The sequence below is a fragment of the Phyllobates terribilis genome, unplaced genomic scaffold (genome assembly GCF_046119375.1).
Source record: "Phyllobates terribilis strain yellow unplaced genomic scaffold, ASM4611937v1 Scaffold_12__6_contigs__length_324123572, whole genome shotgun sequence".
NCBI classification, from domain to species: domain Eukaryota; kingdom Metazoa; phylum Chordata; class Amphibia; order Anura; family Dendrobatidae; genus Phyllobates; species Phyllobates terribilis.
The window spans coordinates 218,746,562-218,767,990 of record NW_027362772.1 but is presented as its reverse complement, the minus strand read 5'-3'; the positions used below and the strand labels follow the sequence as shown (position 1 = coordinate 218,767,990).

Here is a 21,429-nt window from a genome sequence, read left to right as displayed (position 1 = left end):
ACTGGCAAAACAAAAGATAAACTATAGCACAGTCCATTGCAGTGTGGGATTAGCCACACAGGTTGTAGTTGCGGCGTTCAGCTCCTCTCTGAGCTGTGGACTTCCAGTCAGGAGTCTTTGCCTCTCCAAACTCGACAACAGAAAAAAAAATGGTGACTGAGCATTTCAACCTTGCTCAGTCACACCCTAAGAGGAGGTATAAGGAATGACTTCCCTCCCATCTCTATGCCATTCCCATAAAACCACACCCTTTAAAAGAGGTAACCTCCAGCATATAACATGCTGGCAAAAATTCAGTAGGTCTTAGTTCACACAGGAGAGCATCCAGAGTGACACATACCTCCCTTCGCATATAATACCATAGACTCTGTCACTATATACAGTACAGACCAAAAGTTTGGACACACCTCATTTAAAGAGTTTTCTGTATTTTCCTGACTAGGAAAATTGTACATTCACACTGAAGGCATCAAAACTATGAATTAATACATGTGGAATTATATACTTAACAAAAAAGTGTGAAACAACTGAAAATATGTCTTATTTTCTAGGTTCTTCAAAGTAGCCACCTTTTGCTTTGATGACTGCTTTGCACACTCTTGGCATTCTCTTGATGCGCTTCAAGAGGTAGTCACCGGAAATGGTTTTCACTTCACAGGTGTGCCCTGTCAGGTTTAATAAGTGGGATTTCTTGCCTTATAAATGCGGTTGGGACCATCAGTTGTGTTGTGCAGAAGTCAGGTGGATACACAGCTGATAGTCCTACTGAATAGACTGTTAGCTGCTTTTTTTTCTTAATACAAATTCTAAGTAAAGAAAAACTAGTGGCCATCATTACTTTAAGAAATGAAGGTCAGTCAGTCTGAAAAATTGGGAAAACTTTGAAAGTGTCCCCAAGTGCAGTTGCAAAAACCATCAAGCGCTACAAAGAAACTGGCTCACATGAGGACCGCCTCAGGAAAGGAAGACCAAGAGTCACCTCTGCTTCTGAGGATAAGTTTATCCGAGTCACCAGCCTCAGAAATCGCAGGTTAACAGCAGCTCAGATTAGAGACCAGGTCAATGCCACACAGAGTTCTAGCAGCAGACACAGCTCTACAATAACTGTTAAGGGGAGATTTTGTGCAGCAGGCCTTCATGGTAAAATAGCTGCTAGGAAACCACTGCTAAGGACAGGCAACAAGCAGAAGAGACTTGTTTGGTCTAAAGAACACAAGGAATGGACATTAGACCAGTGGAAATCTGTGCTTTGGTCTGATGAATCCAAATTTGAAATCTTTGGTTCCAACCACCGTGTCTTTGTGCGACGCAGAAAAGGTGAACGGATGGACTCTACATGCCTGGTTCCCACCGTGAAGCATGGAGGAGGAGGTGTAATGGTGTGGGGGTGCTTTGCTGGTGACACTGTTGGGGATTTATTCAAATTTGAAGGCATACTGAACCAGCATGGCTACCACAGCATCTTGCAGCGGCATGCTATTCCATCCAGTTTGCTTTTAGTTGCACCATCATTTATTTTTCAACAGGACAATGACCCCAAACACCCCTCCATTCTGTGTAAGGGCTATTTGACCAAGAGGGAGAGTGATGGGGTGCTACGCCAGATGACCTGACCTCCACAGTCACCAGACCTGAACCCAATCGAGATGGTTTGGGGTGAGCTGGACCGCAGAGTGAAGGCAAAAGGGCCAACAAGTGCTAAGCATCTCTGGGAACTCCTTCAAGATTGTTGGAAGACCATTTCCGGTGACTACCTCTTGAAGCTCATCAAGAGAATGCCAAGAGTGTGCAAAGCAGTCATCAAAGCAAAAGGTGGCTACTTTGAAGAACCTAGAACATAAGACATATTTTCAGTTGTTTCACACTTTTTTGTTAAGTATATAATTCCACATGTGTTAATTCATAGTTTTGATGCCTTCAGTGTGAATGTACAATTTTCATAGTCATGAAAATACAGAAATTTCTTTAAATGAGGTGTGTCCAAAATTTTGGTCTGTACTGCGTGTATATATGTATGTGTGTAAATATATATATATATATCTCATGTATGCCCCCTTCATGTTATACGTGGTCCCACCTTCATCCTGGTATGCATGGCACCCCCATCACGCTGCACACACACGAAAAAAACAAAAACATTTTACTCACCTTCCCTCCAGCGCTGTGTCCTGTTCTGTTGCCAGCACTGATCTCACCGTGTGAGCAGCGCATGACGTCACTGCCATGTGCCCTCACACGCCGAGATCAGCTGCCGGACTAGTCACTGCTCCCAACGCCGGGACTATGGGTGTGGGGAGCAGCGAACATTCATTCCCCTTAATAGCGTGCACAGTGTACCCGCAGCCGCCAGCTTCCTACAGCGGCTCGACTATCGTGTTCCCGCTATTAAAGAGACTGAATATTCACTACTCCCCACGTCCATGGAAGTGGGGAGCAATGAATATTCATTCTGTTTAATAGCGGGCAGACATGATTGCACAGCTTCTGCAGTAGCTGGCGGCTGTGGCTGACACTGTGCGTGTTATTAAGAATGATTATTCACTTCTCTCCACACCCATGGGGGGCAGTAACTATTCAATTTCTTTAGCAGCTGGCACAGTGTTAGCCGAAGCAGGTGGCTCCTGCCTCTTGCTCCCCCCATATACTCCACCATTCACAGCCGGACCGTACATCTGGACTATAAGACGCACCCCCCACTTACCTCCAAAATTATGGAGGAAAAAAGTGCGTCTTATAGTCTGAAAAATACAGTGTATATATTTTTATTAAATAAAGATTGTCGCTTACCCCATGTGCAGGGCATTTCAATAGCTTATGTATCCATGGCTACGACAACTGTTGCCATATGAGTGGTCGACCTAGGCTACTACAATGCCCTGCACATGGGGTAAGCGACATAGCGAATCAGAAGAACTATACTACATTTCTAATTAGAGGTATTTGCTAATAATATTATTACAACTGATACATAGTGGGATAGGATCTTGGATATGAGAATACCCCTTTTATCTTTTGGCTTTTACTGTACCTTCCAATTTACCAATTTTTGACTTTTTAGTTGATCCTAGAACTGTTTTATTTGGCCTAATTCACACAACCATATTGCGGTCGTATTTTGTCATCTGTTATATATGCTAGACCAACCATGGGACTAATGACTTGAATGATCCATCTTGTAGGCATACAGTGCCTTGAAAAAGTATTCATACCCTTGAACTTTTCTCTATATTTTTTTTCACATGTAATTTAAAGGACAGTAGTAAGACCTATGATTATTCCTCTATAGTAGACACAAGTGTCACACATGGTATGTCTGCTCCTGGACTGGAGAAATGAACTGAAGAGAATTAGCCATAGATAACGAGATTTGTCTCTATTTCCATCTACCTACCCGTTTACAGTGCCTTGAAAAAGTATTTACACCCTGTGAACTTTTTTTTTTTTCCATGTTACACCCACAAACTTAAATGTATGTTATTTGAATTTTATGTGATTTACCAACACAAAGCAGCAAGTATTTATGATGTGTAAAGAAACTGATACTTGGTTTTCTAATATATATTTTTTTAAATATAAATGTGTAAATTGCCAGTGCCGTTCCGGTGTGAGAACATGCAGGCTGCCCACGGTGGTGAGAATTCTGTATTTTTCTTCCTTGCTCGTCCGCCGCAGGCAGGAGCCGTGTAGCTGGTAACCAGTTTGTTGTGGAAACACGTGGGAAGATGTGTATGTGACGGCGTACAGCGCGGACAACAGGAACAGTTTGTTTTGCATCCTTGTTGTTTCTTAATCTCCCTGCTGTTGACTTTTGTATGTGTGTAATAGCGCTGTGCCAAATCCCAGGGAACATGCAAACTAATGGAAGCCACGGCACAGAACAGCCGGGGTTTGGGCACATTTCTGGGCACAGCCTCAGATTCTTCTTTGCTCTTAAGCATTTTATTATCTGATTTGCAGCCTTTTTTATCTTGGTTCCTGTCATCTCTCTATGCATTATACATACACCGGTATGCTAAAATAAAAAATAGCAGGCCTATAATGATGGAGAAGGGGCCGAGCTGGCACCATCGCGGGATAGCCCTATTCTTTCCTCTGTAAAATGTGCCAATTTTAAGCTTTGCTCCCAAAAATACTTTGATTTAACACTAAATTACTATGGTTAGATTAGATAACACCATAGACACAATGATTTTCCTATGAGAAAGTCTTATAAGTAAGGGGGACGACTTGTGAGGCCCCCAATATACATCAAATGGCCTTGCAGGCTGCAATAATCGGCTGGTTTGGCCAACTTTTATCTAATGTGTATGAGAGCCTTTAATCGAGTGAATGCAATCCTTCATGTTAAAAGCATTTCTACCTTTTCACTTATTCAGCCAAGTGCTGTCTTTCCCGACCTCCCCTGAAATGTTGTTTTTGGTCGTGGTGGGCCCCATACTTCCTTAATTTACTGAGGAAAGCAAAGGTGGCTCCGTTATTGATTGAGAGGAGCAGAGCCTAAGCAAGGTCTGGTTCATTAGAGGGGGTGCCACGTGAAAAGAAGTTATCTGCACACAGGATAGGGCTAGGGGATAACTTGCTGATGGGGGTACTGGGACCTATACCGATCGTCAGATCAGGGAGCTGCTGGAAAAAATTAAGCGCAGTGTTCGGTATCCCCACAGAGAATGAATGGAACAGTGGACGAGCTTATGCCCTTCCATATTCCATATAGCCCCATGCTTCCGGTTAGTGCGGGTCCCAGTGGTTGAACCGCCACCGAATAGCAAGTTATCACCTTACCTGTGGATAGATGGGAACTAGTGTTGAGCGCAAGTGCTCGTTACTCAGGTTTGTCTAGGGTGCTCTGGTTTGCACCAAGTATTGCGGGTGCTCAAGTGACATGTTCGGGTCCCTGCGGCCGCATGATTCGCGGCTGTTAGACAAACACTGGCAATTCCTGCATTTTTTGTGGTTGTCTAACAGCCGCGAAATATGGGGGCGCAGGGACCCGAACATGTCACTTGAGCACCCGCAATTCTCGGTGCATACCGGAGCTCCCTATGGAAACTCGAAGAACGAGCACTTGAGCTCACTAATGGTATGTTGTTTTCACCGGGCAACCCCATTAAAGTAAATGTCCATTTGTAATGCTAAACATTTTTATGTTACTACTTCAAAAGACATATTTTATCATCATCGATATTTGGTCCAAAATTCTGAATAATTCCATTGTAAATATTTCTAGGAGTTGAAGCCTTTATTTCTTATATTATACTATTCAGACAGCTGGAATTTATGAAGACTGATCTTGTCTTTATTAGTGGATATTGAAAATAAAACCCATACAGAAAATTAGAGAATTGAAGCCACTAAAGGTTTGTAGAAGATTAAAAATGCATCAACATGAGATTAAAGAAGCCCTCCTCTTAATATATTGCAATCATCATATTATATAGCACTGTGTACTTACAATTGCTCATTTTGCCTTTCTACCCAGATAATTCTTCTTTTTTTTTCTGCTCTGCTCTATGTAGAAACAGTAAGTCTCTTGTCCTTGTATTTATCACCCCTCCTCTTCAGCTCCTGACCCAGCTGCTCCGCTTCTCCCCCTACCAGGGACTTTTGCAGTGACTCATGACTCATACAGGGAAAATTGACCTCCTGTTTCTACATACAGCTTAGGATTCAGCTAGTCTGTTTTTAATCACGTGATGTCATAGACCTAATGGGAAAAGAGAAGAATTAACTGGTTAAAAGGATAAAATGAGCAATTGTAAGTACACAATGCTATATAATATGATGATTGCAATATATTAAGAGGATAAAAAAATTGCTGGGAGGAGGAGGAGGAGTGCTTCTTTAAATTACAGTGCAGGTTACTCCTGATCACCCAGATTATATAAGATGTGCAAAACCTCAGCTAACACTGTATGACAGAAGTGGTGGGAAAAAAAGCTTAAATATTACCATGTATTTTAATTGATGTATGATGGAAGCAGGGAGTTTTGAAGAATTTTATATCCAAAATTGTATAATGCTAAAAAAATGGACATTAATATAATGGTGGCGATTGGTCCTGCTGGGTTAGTTCTGCAACATAATTTTTAGACCAGAACTCCTCGCTTGTAGAAAGTTTTACTTTCTTGCATACACATCTTGTTATAGAATGGTATACAAGCAACGGTTATAGGTTTTTTTATTTATTTTCCAGGTTTTTGACATCCCTCTTATCATCAGTGTTATTCTCTGCCAATCAAATGCACTCTGAAAGTAAACTGAGCAATCATGGGAAGGCATCTAGCAATGGTGGACAATCACAGCCTGCAAATGTGAGCCAAGGATCCAAAGGGACAGGGCTGCTCGGCCCCAAACCCAGTCACATGTCACCAAGCGGTGTGGGTCTGAAAGCCACACAGAACCAAGGTCCAAACCATGGGAACGGGCAAAGAGAACCATCTGGAGAGATAGCAGAGCAAAAAGATCCAGGAACCCCTTCTCTGGACCCAGAACCAAAAGGTACAAAAAAAACCATGCGCTTTTACTGTAATTAAGATTTAAAGTGTGTAGACGGAACCCCGCCTTCTGAACCGCTGAGCTCATGGATTGGCTGACTTGTCGCGTCGTCAGCGACGCAGCCAATACCAGACCCTGGGAGCAGCGATGGAGGCTAGCTGGTGGACCTAGGGATGGTGTTTTTGATTTTAACATGCTGCAGCCGGTGCAGAATATGGTCTTTAATTATAGAACTCAAAAATTTTGAAATATCATTTTTTCACACACTGATTTTGCCCAAAAAAATGTGATTTTTAGGATGCTCTTAAAAAAAAAAAAAAAAAAAAAAAAAAAAGTGGGTTGGAAAAGAGATGTGATTAGCTAGGCAAGTGTGCTGAATCAGATTTTTTTCAATTGCAAATTTAAAAAAAAAAACACAAAACAAGTTGCAATGCTTCTTACAGTAAGGAGTGGGGGAGAGTGGTGGCGAAAAAAAACTCTAGACAGACGTATTATACAGTGCACAGTACACGAACTGATGACCGGACATTCTCCTTCAGGATTTTTTGGTAGACAACAGAATTCATGGTTCCATTTAACACAGCAAGTCTTCCAGGGCCTGAAAGAAACAGCCCCAGACTATCACACTACCACCACCATATTTTACTGTTTTTTATGATGATCCTTTTCTGAAATGCTGTGTTACTTCTATGCCAGATGTAATTGGACATACACCTTCCAAAAAGTTCAGCTTTTATCTCATCAGTCCACAGAGTATTCTCCTAAAAGTCTTGGAGATCATCAAAATGTTTTCTGGCAAAACTGAGACAAGCCTTTATGTAAATCACTTTTTCACACAGGGCCCTGTAGGTTTGGATTTATTTTTCCCTTAATCATAGAATCATAGAATGGTAGAGTTGGAGGGGACCTCCTGGGTCATCTGGTCCAACCCCCTGCTCAAAGCAGGATTCACTAAATCATCCCAGACAGATGTATGTCCAGCCTCTGTTTGAAGACGTCCATTGAAGGGGAACTCGCCACCTCTCGTGGCAGCCTGTTCCACTCATTGATCACCCTAACTGTCAAAAAGTTTTTTCTAATCTGTATCTTCTCCCATTCAGTTTCATCCCATTGCTTCTAGTCTTTCCTTGTGCAAATGAGAATAAAGATGATCCTTCGACAATGTGACAGCCCTTGAGATATTTGTAGACAGCTATTAAGTCTCCTCTCAGTCTTCTTTTTTGCAAGCTAAACATTCACAAATCCTGTAACCGTTCCTCATAGGACATGGTTTGCAGACCGGTCACCATTCTGGTCGCTCTTCTCTGAACTTGCTCCAGTTTGTCGGTCTTTTTTAAAATGTGGTGCCCAAAACTGGACGCAGTATTCCAGATGAGGTCTGACCAAAGAGGAGTAAAGTCCGATAATGACTTCACGTGATCTAGACTGTATGCTTCTGTTAATACATCCCAGAATTGTATTTGCCTTTTTTGCTGCTGCATCACACTGTTGACTCATGTTCAGTCTATGATCTATTAGTATACCTAAGTCTTTTTCACATGCACTGTTGCTTAGCTCTATTCCTCCCGTTTTGTATATGCTTTTTTCATTTTTATTGCCCAGATGTAGTACTTTGCATTTTTCCCTGTTAAAAACCATTCTGTTAGTTGCTGCCCACTGCTCCAGTTTATTTAGGTCTTTTTGAATTCTCTCTCTCTCTCTCTCTCTCTCTCTCTCTCTCTCTCTCTCTCTCTCTCTCTCTCTCTCTCTCTCTCTCTCTCTCTCTCTCTCTCTCTCTCTCTCTCTCTCTCTCTCTCTCTCTCTCTCTCTCTCTCTCTCGTGTTAGCTATCCCTCCTAGCTTTGTGTCATCAGCAAATTTAATCAGTTTATCCTCAATTCCTTCATCTAAATCATTGATAAAGATGTTTAACAATACAGGTCCCAGACAGAGCCCTGTGGTACCCCACTTGAGACATTCATTCAACTGGATGTGAAGCCATTTACGACCACTCTTTGAGTCCGATCACTAAGCCAGTTATGAATCCACCTAACAGTTGCCTTGTCCATTCCATACTTGGTCATTTTTTCAATAATAAAGGCCTTCATTTAAAACTGCATTCTGCGTTTACTTGTGTTATTTGTCTAATATTTAAATTAGTTTTGTGATCTGAAATATTTAGGTGTGACAAACATGAAAAAGAATAAGAAATCAGGAAGGGGGAAACACTTTTTCACAATACTGTTTGTAAAGATCTGCAAAATTTATCACAATTCATGCAACACCTTGATAATTGTGGCGCAATTAATGGCGATGACTGAGTTAGGGGAATTTATCATGGGGGGAATTTTCTATGTCTTAGGTGTTTCCTTTAATTTCCTATTATAGAGCAAACTACTTACCATATTTGAGGTGCCATATAATTAATAAATATTCAGTTCCCATGGTAGTTTCTTTATGTAATCTTCAGAAAATGACCAGATTGCATATACTCACAAGATGCTGTCACCCGGGCAGCGTCCATATAGACCAGGGCATTGTAAAGAGATCCACCCCCTTGGATTTTACCTATTTTGTTACATTACAACCTGTGTTTGATTATTCTTGTAATCTGATTTGTGTGTGATGCATCAGCATTAAATATTCTAAGTTGATTAAGTGAGAAAAATATAGGCATAAATTACATTTATAAGATCAAATCACTAAAAATTGTCATGCACATATGTACTCGCCCTTTTTTCTCTGAAGCCCCTAAACATTTCTGGCGCAAGCAATTACCTTCATAAATCCCGTGCTTAGTGAGAGGAAGTCCATCTATGTGCAATCTAAGTGTCACATGCCTGTCAGTATATATACTTTTACCTTTTCTGAAAGGCCACAGATGCTGCAACACCATTAAGCAAGAAGCACCACTAACCAAATGCCATGAAGACCAAGGAGATCTCCAAACAAGTCAGGGACAAAGTTGTCGAAGTACAAGTCAGGGTTGGGTTATAAAAAATCCCAATCTCTGATGATCCCTGGAGCACCATCAAATCTATTATCATCAAATGGAAAGAGCATGGTACCACAACAAACCTGCCAAGAAAGCCGCTCACCAAAACTCTCAGCCAGGACAAGGAGGGCATTAATCAAAGAGGCAGCACAGAAACCAAAGATAACCCTGAAGGAGCTGCAGGGTTCCCAAGCAGAGACTGGAGTATATGTCCATACAACCACAATAAGCCGTACACTCCATAGAGGTGGCCTTTATGTTAGAGTGGGCGGAAAAGCCTTTGCTTACACACAAAAATTGTAAGGCTCGTTTTGAGTTTGCCAAAAGACATGTGATCAGGTGCTGTGGTCAGATGAGACCAAAATTTAAGTTTTTGGCCACCAAGGTAAATGCTATGTCTGGCACCAAACCAACACTGGTCATCACCCACCCCAAGAACGGCATCCCCACAGTGAAACATGGTGGTGGAATCCTCATGTTGTGGGATGTTTTTCAGAAAACATGGAAAATGGTTCAAGACGAGGGGAAGATGCATGGTGTTAAGTACAGGGATATTCTTGAGCAAAACCTGTCAGTGATTTGAGACTGGGAATTCCAACAAGACCATGACCCAAAGCATACTGCTAAAGCAACACTCGAGTGGTTTAAGGGGAAACTTGTAAATGTTTTGGTGTGGCCTAGTCAAAGTCCAGACCTTAATCCAATCTGTGGTCAGACTTGAATATTGCTGTTCACCAGAAGAAACCATTTAACTTGAAGGACCTGGAGCAGTTTTGCCTTGAGGAATGGGCAAAAATACCAGAGGCAAGATGTCATAGAAACTTATCCAAAGTGACTTGCAGCTGTAATTGCTGCAAAAGGAGGCTCTACAAAGTACTGACTTTAGGGGGGTGAATAGTTATGCACAATAAAGTTTTTAGTTATTTTCTCCTATTTGTTGTTTGCTTCACAATAAAAAGAAAACCAAATGTTCACAGTTCTAGGCATGTTCTTTACATGAACTGATGCAAACCCTTGAAAAAAAAGTAAAATTCCAGGTTGTGAGGTAGCAAAACACAAAAATGCAAAGATGTGGTGAATATTTTCGCAAGCCACTGTAGTTTGTTAAAGGGAAGTGATCATCAGAAAATGACCTATTATTTACATCAGGTTTTTGTGTTTGAATGTTATTTTAAACTATTTTTTGCCAGTATATAATATTTATACCCTGATCTTTGTTACAAAAAAATAAATAAATTAAAAAAATAAAAATAAAAAAAAATCTAATTCTGTAATATTCACACTGCCCACTGGGATTTTTTTTAGGTTCCTACTTCCTGTCTTTTTCCTGGAGAGTTTTCAGGAGTTATCTAATCATCACAGGCAGGATTACAATGACAGGTGACACCTCTATACACAGCTTGTAACGCAGAATCCACCAATCATAATAGGCAATGTCACAGCTCCTCCTCCTTCACAATGACCTTTGAACACGCTCATTAGACTCTTCACTATATTGTGGCTAATGTACATCTATTATTTCCTTTAAAACTCAAATTAAAAAATGTCTGATAACACATTCCCTTCAAGTTCTTCCAAACTCGCGTAGAGACTATTTTATTATATTATATTTGAAGATATTTCAGACATTAAAGCCTGGGCTCTTTTCTTGGCCAAAGGGCATCTGTTCAATGCAGCTTTTGACCCAAAAAGTCTTTTTTTTTTTTTTTTTTTTTTTAACACCCGCTCCAGAAGCACTTGTACAAAATTAGACACATAATTTTCCAATGTCCCAATTTATTTTTATTCAGTTGTGTAATTGGATTTCGGCATGAATAGCTCGGCTTTTAGGTAATATGAGCTACAGGTGAAGGCATTTCCTACAAATATTAATGTTGAGCTGTACATTTTATTCTAGGCAGAGGAACTGATCACAATTCTAGTTTCATTCCAATTTAATCCACAGTAAGTGATTTTAATAACAAAAATCTCACAGAACGCATATTTTATCTTTAGGGCTAGGGACATTTTGCCAAGTGCTGACCACCTCCCATATTAGTTATAGTCGTATAATTTTTTTGCAAATAAACCGAAACTCTAAAAAAAATATATCTATATACAGGGCTGTGGAGTCGGAGCCCATTTTAGTGAAGTCAGTATAAAATGGACCGACTCTGACTCCTAAAATATATAATAAATTGGGTACAATAGTTCAATGCAGTTTGTGGGGAATAAATATTTTTTTCATAAGAATTTGGGCAAGTTATGAAATGTCCTATTCCTGATCGAAGGGTCTAGACTTTTAGCTGAGATTAATCACTTAATTTATCACTTAAACATGAGCCATGTATGAGGGAGTCGGAGTCGTGGAAATTGATGAGTCAGAGGTTTGGCAAAAATTCTGCCGGGGTATGTAAACTTTTGAGCCTAACTGTGCTCAAAGGATTATTTTTATTATTGATCAACAACTATGTTCCCAATCAACCCAAAAGTCTCATAAATATCCAAGCTTAATATTTTTGGAAGTTGGAGTGGGTATTTTTTAGATTTGGCAATCTTAGGAGGATATCTGTTTGTGCAGGTAACTATTACTGTGCAGAATTATTAGGCAATTTAATAAAAAAACAAATCTAATCCCATCTCACTTGTTTATTTTCACCAGGTAAACCAATATCAGTGCACAACATTTAGAAATAAACATTTCTGACATGCAAAAGCAAAAAAACAAAAAATTAGTGATCAATATAGCCACCTTTCTTTATGATGACACTCAACAGCCTTCCATCCATAGATTCTGTCAGTTGCTTGATCTGTTTTCGATCAACATTGTGTGCAGCAGCCACCACAGCCTCCCAGACACTGTTCCGAGAGGTGTACTGTTTTCCCTCCCTGTAGATCTTACATTTTATGATGGACCACAGGTTCTCTATGGGGTTTAGATCAGGTGAACAAGGGGGCCATGTCATTATTTTTTCTTCTTTTAGAGCTTTACTGGCCCGCCACGCTGTGGAGTAGTTGGATGCATGTGATGGAGCATTGTCCTGCATGAAAATCATGTTTTTCTTGAACAGTACCGACTTCTTCCTGTACCACTGCTTGAAGAAATTGTCTTCCAGAAACTGGCAGTAGGTCTGGGAGTTGAGCTTCGCTCCATCCTCAACCCGAAAAGGTCCTACAAGTTCATCTTTAATGATACCTGCTGATACCAGTACCCCACCTCCACCTTGCTGGCGTCTGAGTCGGAGTGGAGCTTTCTGCCCTTTACTGATCCAGCCTCTGACCCATCCATCTGGCCCATCAAGAGTCACTCTCATTTCATCAGTCCATAAAACCTTTGAAAAATCAGTCTTAAGATATTTCTTGGCCCATTCTTGACGTTTTATCTTATGTTTCTTGTTCAAAGGTGGTCATTTTTCAGCCTTCCTTACCTTAACCATGTCCCTGAGTATCGCACACCTTGTGCTTTTTGATACTCCAGTAACGTTGCAGCTCTGAAATATGGCAAAACTGGTGGCGAATGGCATTTTGGCAGCTTCACGCTTGATTTTCCTCAATTCATGAGCAGTTATTTTGTGCCTTTTTTGGCCAACACTTTTCTTGCGACCCTGTTGGCTATTTGCCATGAAACGCTTGATTGTTCGGTGATCACGCTTCAAAAGTTTGGAATCTTCAAGACTGCTGCATCCCTCTGCAACACATCTGACAATTTTGGACTTTTCAGAGCCCATCAAATCTCTTTTCTGACCCATTTTGCCAAAGGAAAGGAAGTTGCCTAATAATTAAGTACACCTTATATAGGGTGTTGATGTCATTAGTCAACACCCCTCCTCATTACAGAGATGCACATCACCAGATTTACTTAATTGGTAGTTGGCTCTCTAGCCTATGCAACTTGGAGTAGGACAACATGTATAAAAAGTATCATGTGATCAAAATACTCATTTGCCTAATAATTCTGCACACAGTATAATATTATATATATGTATATACAGGATGGTCCAAAACTAGATGGACAGAAAGTGCAATAAGATTATGAAGGGGGAGATTTATCAAACATGGTGTAAAGTGAAACTGGCACAGTTGCCCTTAGCAACCTGTAGAGCCGGCGTCCCTGCCCTCTGCTAGGCAGGGACGCTGTTCCCCTCACCCCTCTGCTCCGAGCCCGGCGTCCTCCTCCCGCTCTGCTGGCAGCGCGCGCTCCTTCCCGGCCACTGTGCTTAGGGCGCGCGCGCCGTCCTAAGGAGTCCCCGGCCAATGGCCGGAGGACTTCACCATATGTAAGGCACCTCCTCCAAAATGGAGGTGCCCGAGCAATGTTGTTGCACTGTTCACTACTCTGCTTCAGCCCTCAGGTCCCGTTGCCAGATTCCTGCCAGTTTGCTGTCTGATTCCTGCCTGATATTCTGCTTACCTGCCTGCTAGCCTGAGGTCCGACGGTCTGCCTACCGACTCCTGTCAGTCTGTCTAAGGACCAGCTTGCCCGCTCACCTGGGAGCGCTCCTCTGCTACCTGCCTGCTAGCCTGAGGTCCGACGGTCTGCCCTCCAACTCCTGTCAGTCTGTCTATGGACCAGCTTGCCCGCTCACCTGGGAGCGCACACCTGTTACCTGCCTGCTAGCCTACCTGGAGGCTCCGCCGTCACGTGCTGTGACCACCTGCCATTCCAGAGACTCCTGCCCGCTCACCTGGGAGCACACACCTGTTACCTGCCTGCTAGCCTACCTGGAGGCTCCGCCGTCACGTGCTGTGACCACCTGCCATTCCAGAGACTCTCGCTTGCTCACCTGGGAGCACACATCAACCATCTGCCTGCTAGCCTACCTGAAGGCTCTGCCATCACAGGTCGTACCTACCCTTTACCCAGAGACTGCCCCGGTCACTTGCCGTGACCTCCTGCCCGTTCATCCAGAGACTGCCCCGGTCACTTGCCGTGACCTCCAGCCCGTTCACTCAGAGACTGTCCCCGGTCACCTGCTGTGACTGCCTGCCCGTCTTCCCTGGTCGCCACCCGCTCCCTTACAAGGACCGCCCCCTTGTATAGTAGCTCAGAGGTTCCGCCTCCCAGACCCGTTACAGTTTGCTCGGGCCAGGGAACCCGGTGGCACCCAAGCTCCCTCACTCTCGGACCTGTGTCATGAACTGTCCCGTCAGAGGTCCCAACAGGAGTCCATCCTGGGTCACCTGCGGAATGTCAATACTCGCCTGGACACTCTGACTGCTCCACCAGCAACCACCGCCAGAGCCATGACTCGCAATCCGGCAGCTCCGCTGCCCACCAATACTATGGTATCCTACCCCGGACCCCGGCTTTCTGCACCTCCTCGCTTCGGAGGCGACTCCGTTCAGGCTCGGGGCTTTATAAATCAGTGCACCCTGCACTTTGAACTCCTGTCCCACCAGTTTAACTCCGAAAGGGCCAAAATTGCCTTCATCATGTCCCATCTCACCGGGGAGGCCCTGGCCTGGCTAAATCCTCTATGGGAGAGAGGAGACCCCCTGGTGTCCGACTTGCCTGCCTTTCTCACGGCTTTCCGGAAAGTCTTCGACGAACCTGGACGGAAGACCTCATCCGCATCATCTCTGCTACGCCTCCGTCAGGGAAGTCTCACCGTGGGCCAATATGCCATACGGTTCCGTACCCTTGCCTCGGAGCTGGCCTGGGATAACGACGCTCTGGTATCTGTCTTCTGGGAGGGTCTGTCTGGCCGTATCAAAGATGAACTTGCCGGTCGAGACATTCCTACCACTCTCGATGACCTAATAACTCTTGCCACCCAGATTGACCTACGGTTCCAGGAGCGTGCCAAAGAAGTCACCCGTGAGAGGAGGTTTCCACGTCTAGCTCCTACTTTTCAGAAATCCGTCACTCCCTCCGTTTCTCCCCAGGTACACTCTCCTGAGCCTATGCAGGTCGACCAGACCAAGATGGTTAAAACCCGTCAGGACTTACGCCGTGCCGAGGAGAGCTGCTTCTACTGTGGCAGTAAGGAGCACCGGATCCGTACCTGCCCGGAGAGGTCGGGAAACGCCTGTGTCTAGGTTCGCTCAGAGAGGTCGACCTAGACAAGAATAAATCCTCTCCATCTCTGCTGCTGTCAGTCTCCATTATCTGCGGGGAGAATCGTTATTTCGAACTAGCCCAACTTGACTCTGGAGCGGCCGGGAATTTTATTTCACAGGCCCTGGTAGAAAAATACCGCATTCCCACCAAACCTCTGGCTATACCATTATCTGTCGCTGCTGTGGATGGGGGCCTCTTCCCCCGTCCCATCCAACTCATCACCGAATCCGTAACTGCAGGTGGGAATGCTGCATTCTGAGAGCATCTCTTTTCATGTTCTGCCTGGACTCTCTCACGCCCTCTTACTAGGTCTACCTTGGCTCCAGAGACATGCACCCGTGCTTGACTGGCAGACCGGAGAAGTCCTTCGCTGGGGACAGGACTGTCATAAGACTTGTTTGGTTCCTGTTCATCCCGCCCGTCCTTCTCCTACCCCAACTAATCTACCTGGACTTCCGATTCCCTATTGGTCATTTGCTGATGTCTTTAATAAAAAGGAGGCAGAGACATTACCCCCTCATAGACCATACGACTGTCCTATCGACCTGTTACCCGGTACTACGCCTCCCCGTGGGCGTATTTACCCATTGTCCGCTGCTGAGACCCGGTCGATGTCCGAATATATTGAGGAGAATTTGGCCAGGGGATTGATCCGGAAATCTACCTCCCCGGCGGGAGCAGGCTTCTTTTTCGTCAAAAAGAAGGACGGCTCTCTCCGTCCCTGTATAGACTATAGAGGCCTTAACCAGATCACGGTGAAGAATAAGTACCCCCTTCCGCTCATTCCAGAATTATTTGATCGTCTGAGGGGGGCTAGAATCTTCACCAAACTGGACCTCCGTGGGTCGTACAACCTGGTCCGTATCCGTCAAGGGGATGAATGGAAGACTGCATTCAACACCCGGGACGGCCACTATGAATATCTGGTAATGCCCTTTGGTCTCTGTAACGCTCCTGCCGTCTTTCAAGAGTTGGTCAATGACATATTCCGGGATCTTCTCTACTCCTGCGTAGTGGTGTACCTGGACGACATCTTGGTCTTCTCTCCGGATCTCCAGACTCACCGGAGAGACGTTCGTCAGGTCCTGCTCAGGCTCAGGCAGAATCACCTCTTCGCTAAATACGAGAAGTGCCTCTTTGAGCAGACCTCACTTCCGTTTTTGGGCTACATTATTTCTCAGACCGGCCTTCGAATGGATCCAGAGAAACTGTCTGCCATCGAGAAATGGCCCCGACCGGAGGGGTTGAAGGCCATTCAGCGGTTCCTGGGCTTCGCCAACTACTACCGCCTCTTCATACCGCACTTCTCTTCCCGGACTGCCCCAATTTCCGCGCTCACCCGTAAGGGCACTAATCCCAGAGAGTGGCCACCCGAAGCAGAGGAGGCCTTTCTTTCCTTAAAACAGGCCTTCTCTTCCGCCCCGGTGCTGCATCGCCCAGATGGCAACAAGCAGTTCTTCCTGGAGGTTGACGCCTCCTCCTCTGGAGCTGGAGCGGTACTTACCCAAAAATCATCTTCCGGGAGAATGGTAACTTGTGGCTTCTTCTCCAAACTCTTCTCCTCTTCTGAGCGCAACTATTCCATAGGAGATCGAGAGTTATTGGCCATCAAGCTGACATTGGAGGAGTGGCGTTACCTGCTCGAAGGGGCTCTTCACCCGGTAATAATTTACACTGACCACAAGAACTTGGCTTACCTCCAGCATGCCCAGAGACTTAACCCGCGCCAAGCTCGGTGGTCCTTGTTTTTTGCTCGCTTTGATTTTATTCTTCATTTTCGCCCGGCTGACAAAAACATCAAGGCGGACGCCTTGTCCCGATCCTTTCTGGTGTCTGATCTCGAGGAGGAACCGAAACACATCATCGATCCCGCCAGAGTAATGCAGGTGGCTCCCGTGAGTCGAAATCGTCTCCCTCCCGGTAAGACGTTCGTATTAGTACCTGATCGGGAGAAGATCCTACACTGGGGTCACTCGTCTAAACTAGCTGGCCACACCGGTCAGAAAAAGACCCTCCAGCTTATTACCCGGCACTACTGGTGGCCTACCCTGCACAAGGACGTAATAGACTTTGTTTCTGCCTGTGTGTCCTGCGCCCGCAACAAGGTTCCGAGACATCTGCCAGCCGGTCGCCTCCTTCCACTCCCAGTACCTGCTGCCCCCTGGCAGCATATAGCAATGGACTTTATAACCGATCTCCCCGTCTCTGACGGTTGTACGGTCATTTGGGTGGTCGCTGACCGCTTTTCCAAGATGGCTCATTTCGTTCCCCTGCCAGGCCTCCCGTCTGCACCCGAGCTGGCTAAAGACTTTATCCGCCACATCTTCCGTCTTCATGGACTGCCCCTCCACATCGTGTCGGATCGTGGGGTACAGTTCACCTCACGCTTCTGGAGAGTCACTTGTAAACTGCTAGACGTCACCCTGGACTTCTCCTCCGCTTACCACCCACAGTCTAATGGTCAAGTGGAGAGGATCAATCAGAACCTGACCAGTTACCTCCGGCACTTCGTTAATGCCCACCATTCAGACTGGGTGGATCTCCTGCCATGGGCCGAATTTTCTTACAACAATCACGAGAGCGAATCTTCCTCCAAATCCCCGTTTTTTGTTGTCTTCGGTCGGCATCCTCGGATCCCATTTCCCGTCTCCACCTCGGTGGACAATCCGGCTGCGGAATCTCTTGTTAACAAATTTTCCTCCATATGGGAGAGTACCCGATCCGCACTCCTTCTGTCATCCGAGCGTATGAAAAGACATGCTGACAAAAAACGTCTGTATCCTCCTCAATTCCGTCCAGGGGATAAGGTCTGGCTCTCGTCCAAATATGTCCAGCTCAAGATTCCTTCCTATAAGTTAGGGCCTCGGTTCATCGGTCCCCTGGAGGTCATCAGTCAGATCAACCCGGTGGCCTATAAACTGAAACTCCCGGCCAACTTGCGGATCCCTAACTCCTTCCATGTATCTCTCCTCAAACCTGTGGTACTTAACTCTTTTTCCAAGTCTACAGGTACGCCTCCTGCTCCGGTTTCCGCTGAAAACGAATTTGAGGTAGAGAACATTCTGGCCACCAAAAGGGTAAGAGGGAAGACCTTTTTTCTAGTAGATTGGAAGGGGTTTGGTCCTGAAGAGAGAACGTGGGAGCCCCGGGAGAACATCCATGCCCCTCTCATCCTAGCTAAATTTCTCTCTGGCCTAAAAAAGGGGGGGCCTAAAGGGGGGGGTACTGTAGCGCCGGCGTCCCTGCCCTCTGCTAGGCAGGGACGCTGTTCCCCTCACCCCTCTGCTCCGAGCCCGGCGTCCTCCTCCCGCTCTGCTGGCAGCGCGCGCTCCTTCCCAGCCACTGTGCTTAGGGCGCGCGCGCGCGCACTCCCTCCCTCTTAAAGGGGCCGCGCGCGCCGTCCTAAGGAGTCCCCGGCCAATGGCCGGAGGACTTCACCATATATAAGGCACCTCCTCCAAAATGGAGGTGCCCGAGCAATGTTGTTGCACTGTTCACTACTCTGCTTCAGCCCTCAGGCCCCGTTGCCAGTTACCTGCCAGATTCCTGCCAGTTTGCTGTCTGATTCCTGCCTGATATTCTGCTTACCTGCCTGCTAGCCTGAGGTCCGACGGTCTGCCTACCGACTCCTGTCAGTCTGTCCAAGGACCAGCTTGCCCGCTCACCTGGGAGCGCTCCTCTGCTACCTGCCTGCTAGCCTGAGGTCAGACGGTCTGCCCTCCAACTCCTGTCAGTCTGTCTATGGACCAGCTTGCCCGCTCACCTGGGAGCGCACATCTGCTACCTGCCTGCTAGCCTACCTGGAGGCTCCGCCGTCACGTGCTGTGACCACCTGCCATTCCAGAGACTCCTGCCCGCTCACCTGGGAGCGCACACCTGTTACCTGCCTGCTAGCCTACCTGGAGGCTCCGCCGTCACGTGCTGTGACCACCTGCCATTCCAGAGACTCTCGCTTGCTCACCTGGGAGCACACATCAACCATCTGCCTGCTAGCCTACCTGGAGGCTCTGCCATCACAGGTCGTACCTACCCTTTACCCAGACACTGCCCCGGTCACTTGCCGTGACCTCCTGCCCGTTCATCCAGAGACTGCCCCGGTCACTTGCCGTGACCTCCAGCCCGTTCACTCAGAGACTGTCCCGGTCACCTGCTGTGACTGCCTGCCCGTCTTCCCTGGTCGCCACCCGCTCCCTTACAAGGACCGCCCCCTTGTATAGTAGCTCAGAGGTTCCGCCTCCCAGACCCGTTACACAACCTATCAGATTCCACTTTTCATTCCTCGCAGACTCTTTGGAAAATGAAAGGTGGAATCTGATCGGTTGCTAAGGGTAACTGAGCCAGTTTCACAGATCTAGTTTTCACAGATAGATCTCCCCCAAATCTGTTTTCTTTTCAGATACCACATAATGGCAAATAATTTAAATACAGATCAAAGAAAATGGATTTTAACAGAGTATTGGAAATCTCAAAATGCTGAAACCGTTACAGCAAATTGGGTTGAAACATTTGGCACTCAAGCCCCAAAGAGACAAACCATTTACCTCATTCGTGACAAATTCAATGCCACTGGCTCAATCCTTAATGTTCCAAAAATTGGTCGACCCAAAACAGTCTGTACAGAAGATAATAAACAACTTGTTGCTGAAACATTTGTTCTGAGTCCAAAAAAGTCCACCAGAAGAGGCTCTTTGGAATTGGGAATTTCACGAGCTTCTATCATGCGAATCCTGAAATCTATTGGGTGAAAGCTTATCGTCCACGTCTAATTCATGGTTTATTGGAGGATGATCCAGACAGGCGGCTGCAATTTAGTGAGATTATGCTTAACGAAATTGAAGAAAATCCAGTAATTTTAGATAACATTATGTGGAGTGATGAAGCTTCTTTCAAATTATCCGGCCATATTAACAGACATAATTGTATTTACTAGTATAATGAGAACATGCATTTAACATTAGAACAACAACTAAATGAGCCTGGTGTCAATGTTCGGGGTGGTATTTCAAGTTTTGGCGTTTTAGGACCAATATTTTTTGATGGAACAGTCACAAGAGATAAGTATCTCGAAATTCTAATGGGTCAAGTTGTTCCCCAGATACAGCAACAGCCTAATTCAAATGACCTTTATTTCCAACAAGATGGGGCCCCTCCACATTATTCAAGAGTAGTCCGCGAGTATCTTGATGAAGCATTTCCTAATAAATGGATTGGCCGAAGAGGCCCACGTGATTGGGGTCAAGTCTGGTGAACGTGCCGGACAATGTTGTTTTTTTTTCTTTTCGGGAGTACTCAAGGACAAAGTTTATAGTCGAAAACCAAAAAGTTTCAGTGATTTGAAAAATTACATAAGAGATGCATTTCAAGAAATTAATAACCAAAGAGACATGTGCAAAAAAAGTTTGTCGAAGCGTAAGAGGCAGACTTCAGAGCTGTGCAAATTGTAATGGAAAGCAGTTTGAGCACATGCGCTGATAAAATTTAAGGGCTTTTGTATTATTGTTCAGAATAAAATTTAATTGACAATGTTATGCTTGTGTTAGTAAATATAATTTTATATATATCTCAAAATAAATGTTATTATTTTCCGACCACCTACTTTTAGACCAGTGTGCGTGTGTGTGTGTGTGTGTATGTATGTGTGTATATATATATATATATATATATATATATATATATATATATATATATATATATATATATATATATATATATATATATATTCACACTGAAGGCATCAAAACTATGAATTAACACATGTGGAATTATATACTTAACAAAATAGTGTGACACAACTGAAAATATGTCTTATATTCTAGGTTCTTCAAAGTAGCCACCTTTTGCTTTGATGACTGCTTTGCACACTCTTGGCATTCTCTTGATGAGCTTCAAGAGGTAGTCACCGGAAATGGTCTTTCAACAAT

At 44.8% G+C, this 21,429-nt stretch overlaps 1 protein-coding gene across 2 annotated transcripts in view; it reads left to right on the top strand.

The window, feature by feature from the left end:
* Positions 1-21,429, top strand: part of BCL9L (BCL9 like) — a 57,529-nt gene that overhangs the window by 9,262 nt on the left and 26,838 nt on the right. For both annotated transcript variants that reach the window (XM_073656670.1, XM_073656669.1), the window contains exon 2: positions 6,194-6,498. In XM_073656670.1, coding sequence (XP_073512771.1) covers positions 6,240-6,498 — 259 coding nt within the window. In that variant the 5' untranslated portion in view covers positions 6,194-6,239. The remainder of the gene's footprint in view (positions 1-6,193; positions 6,499-21,429) is intronic.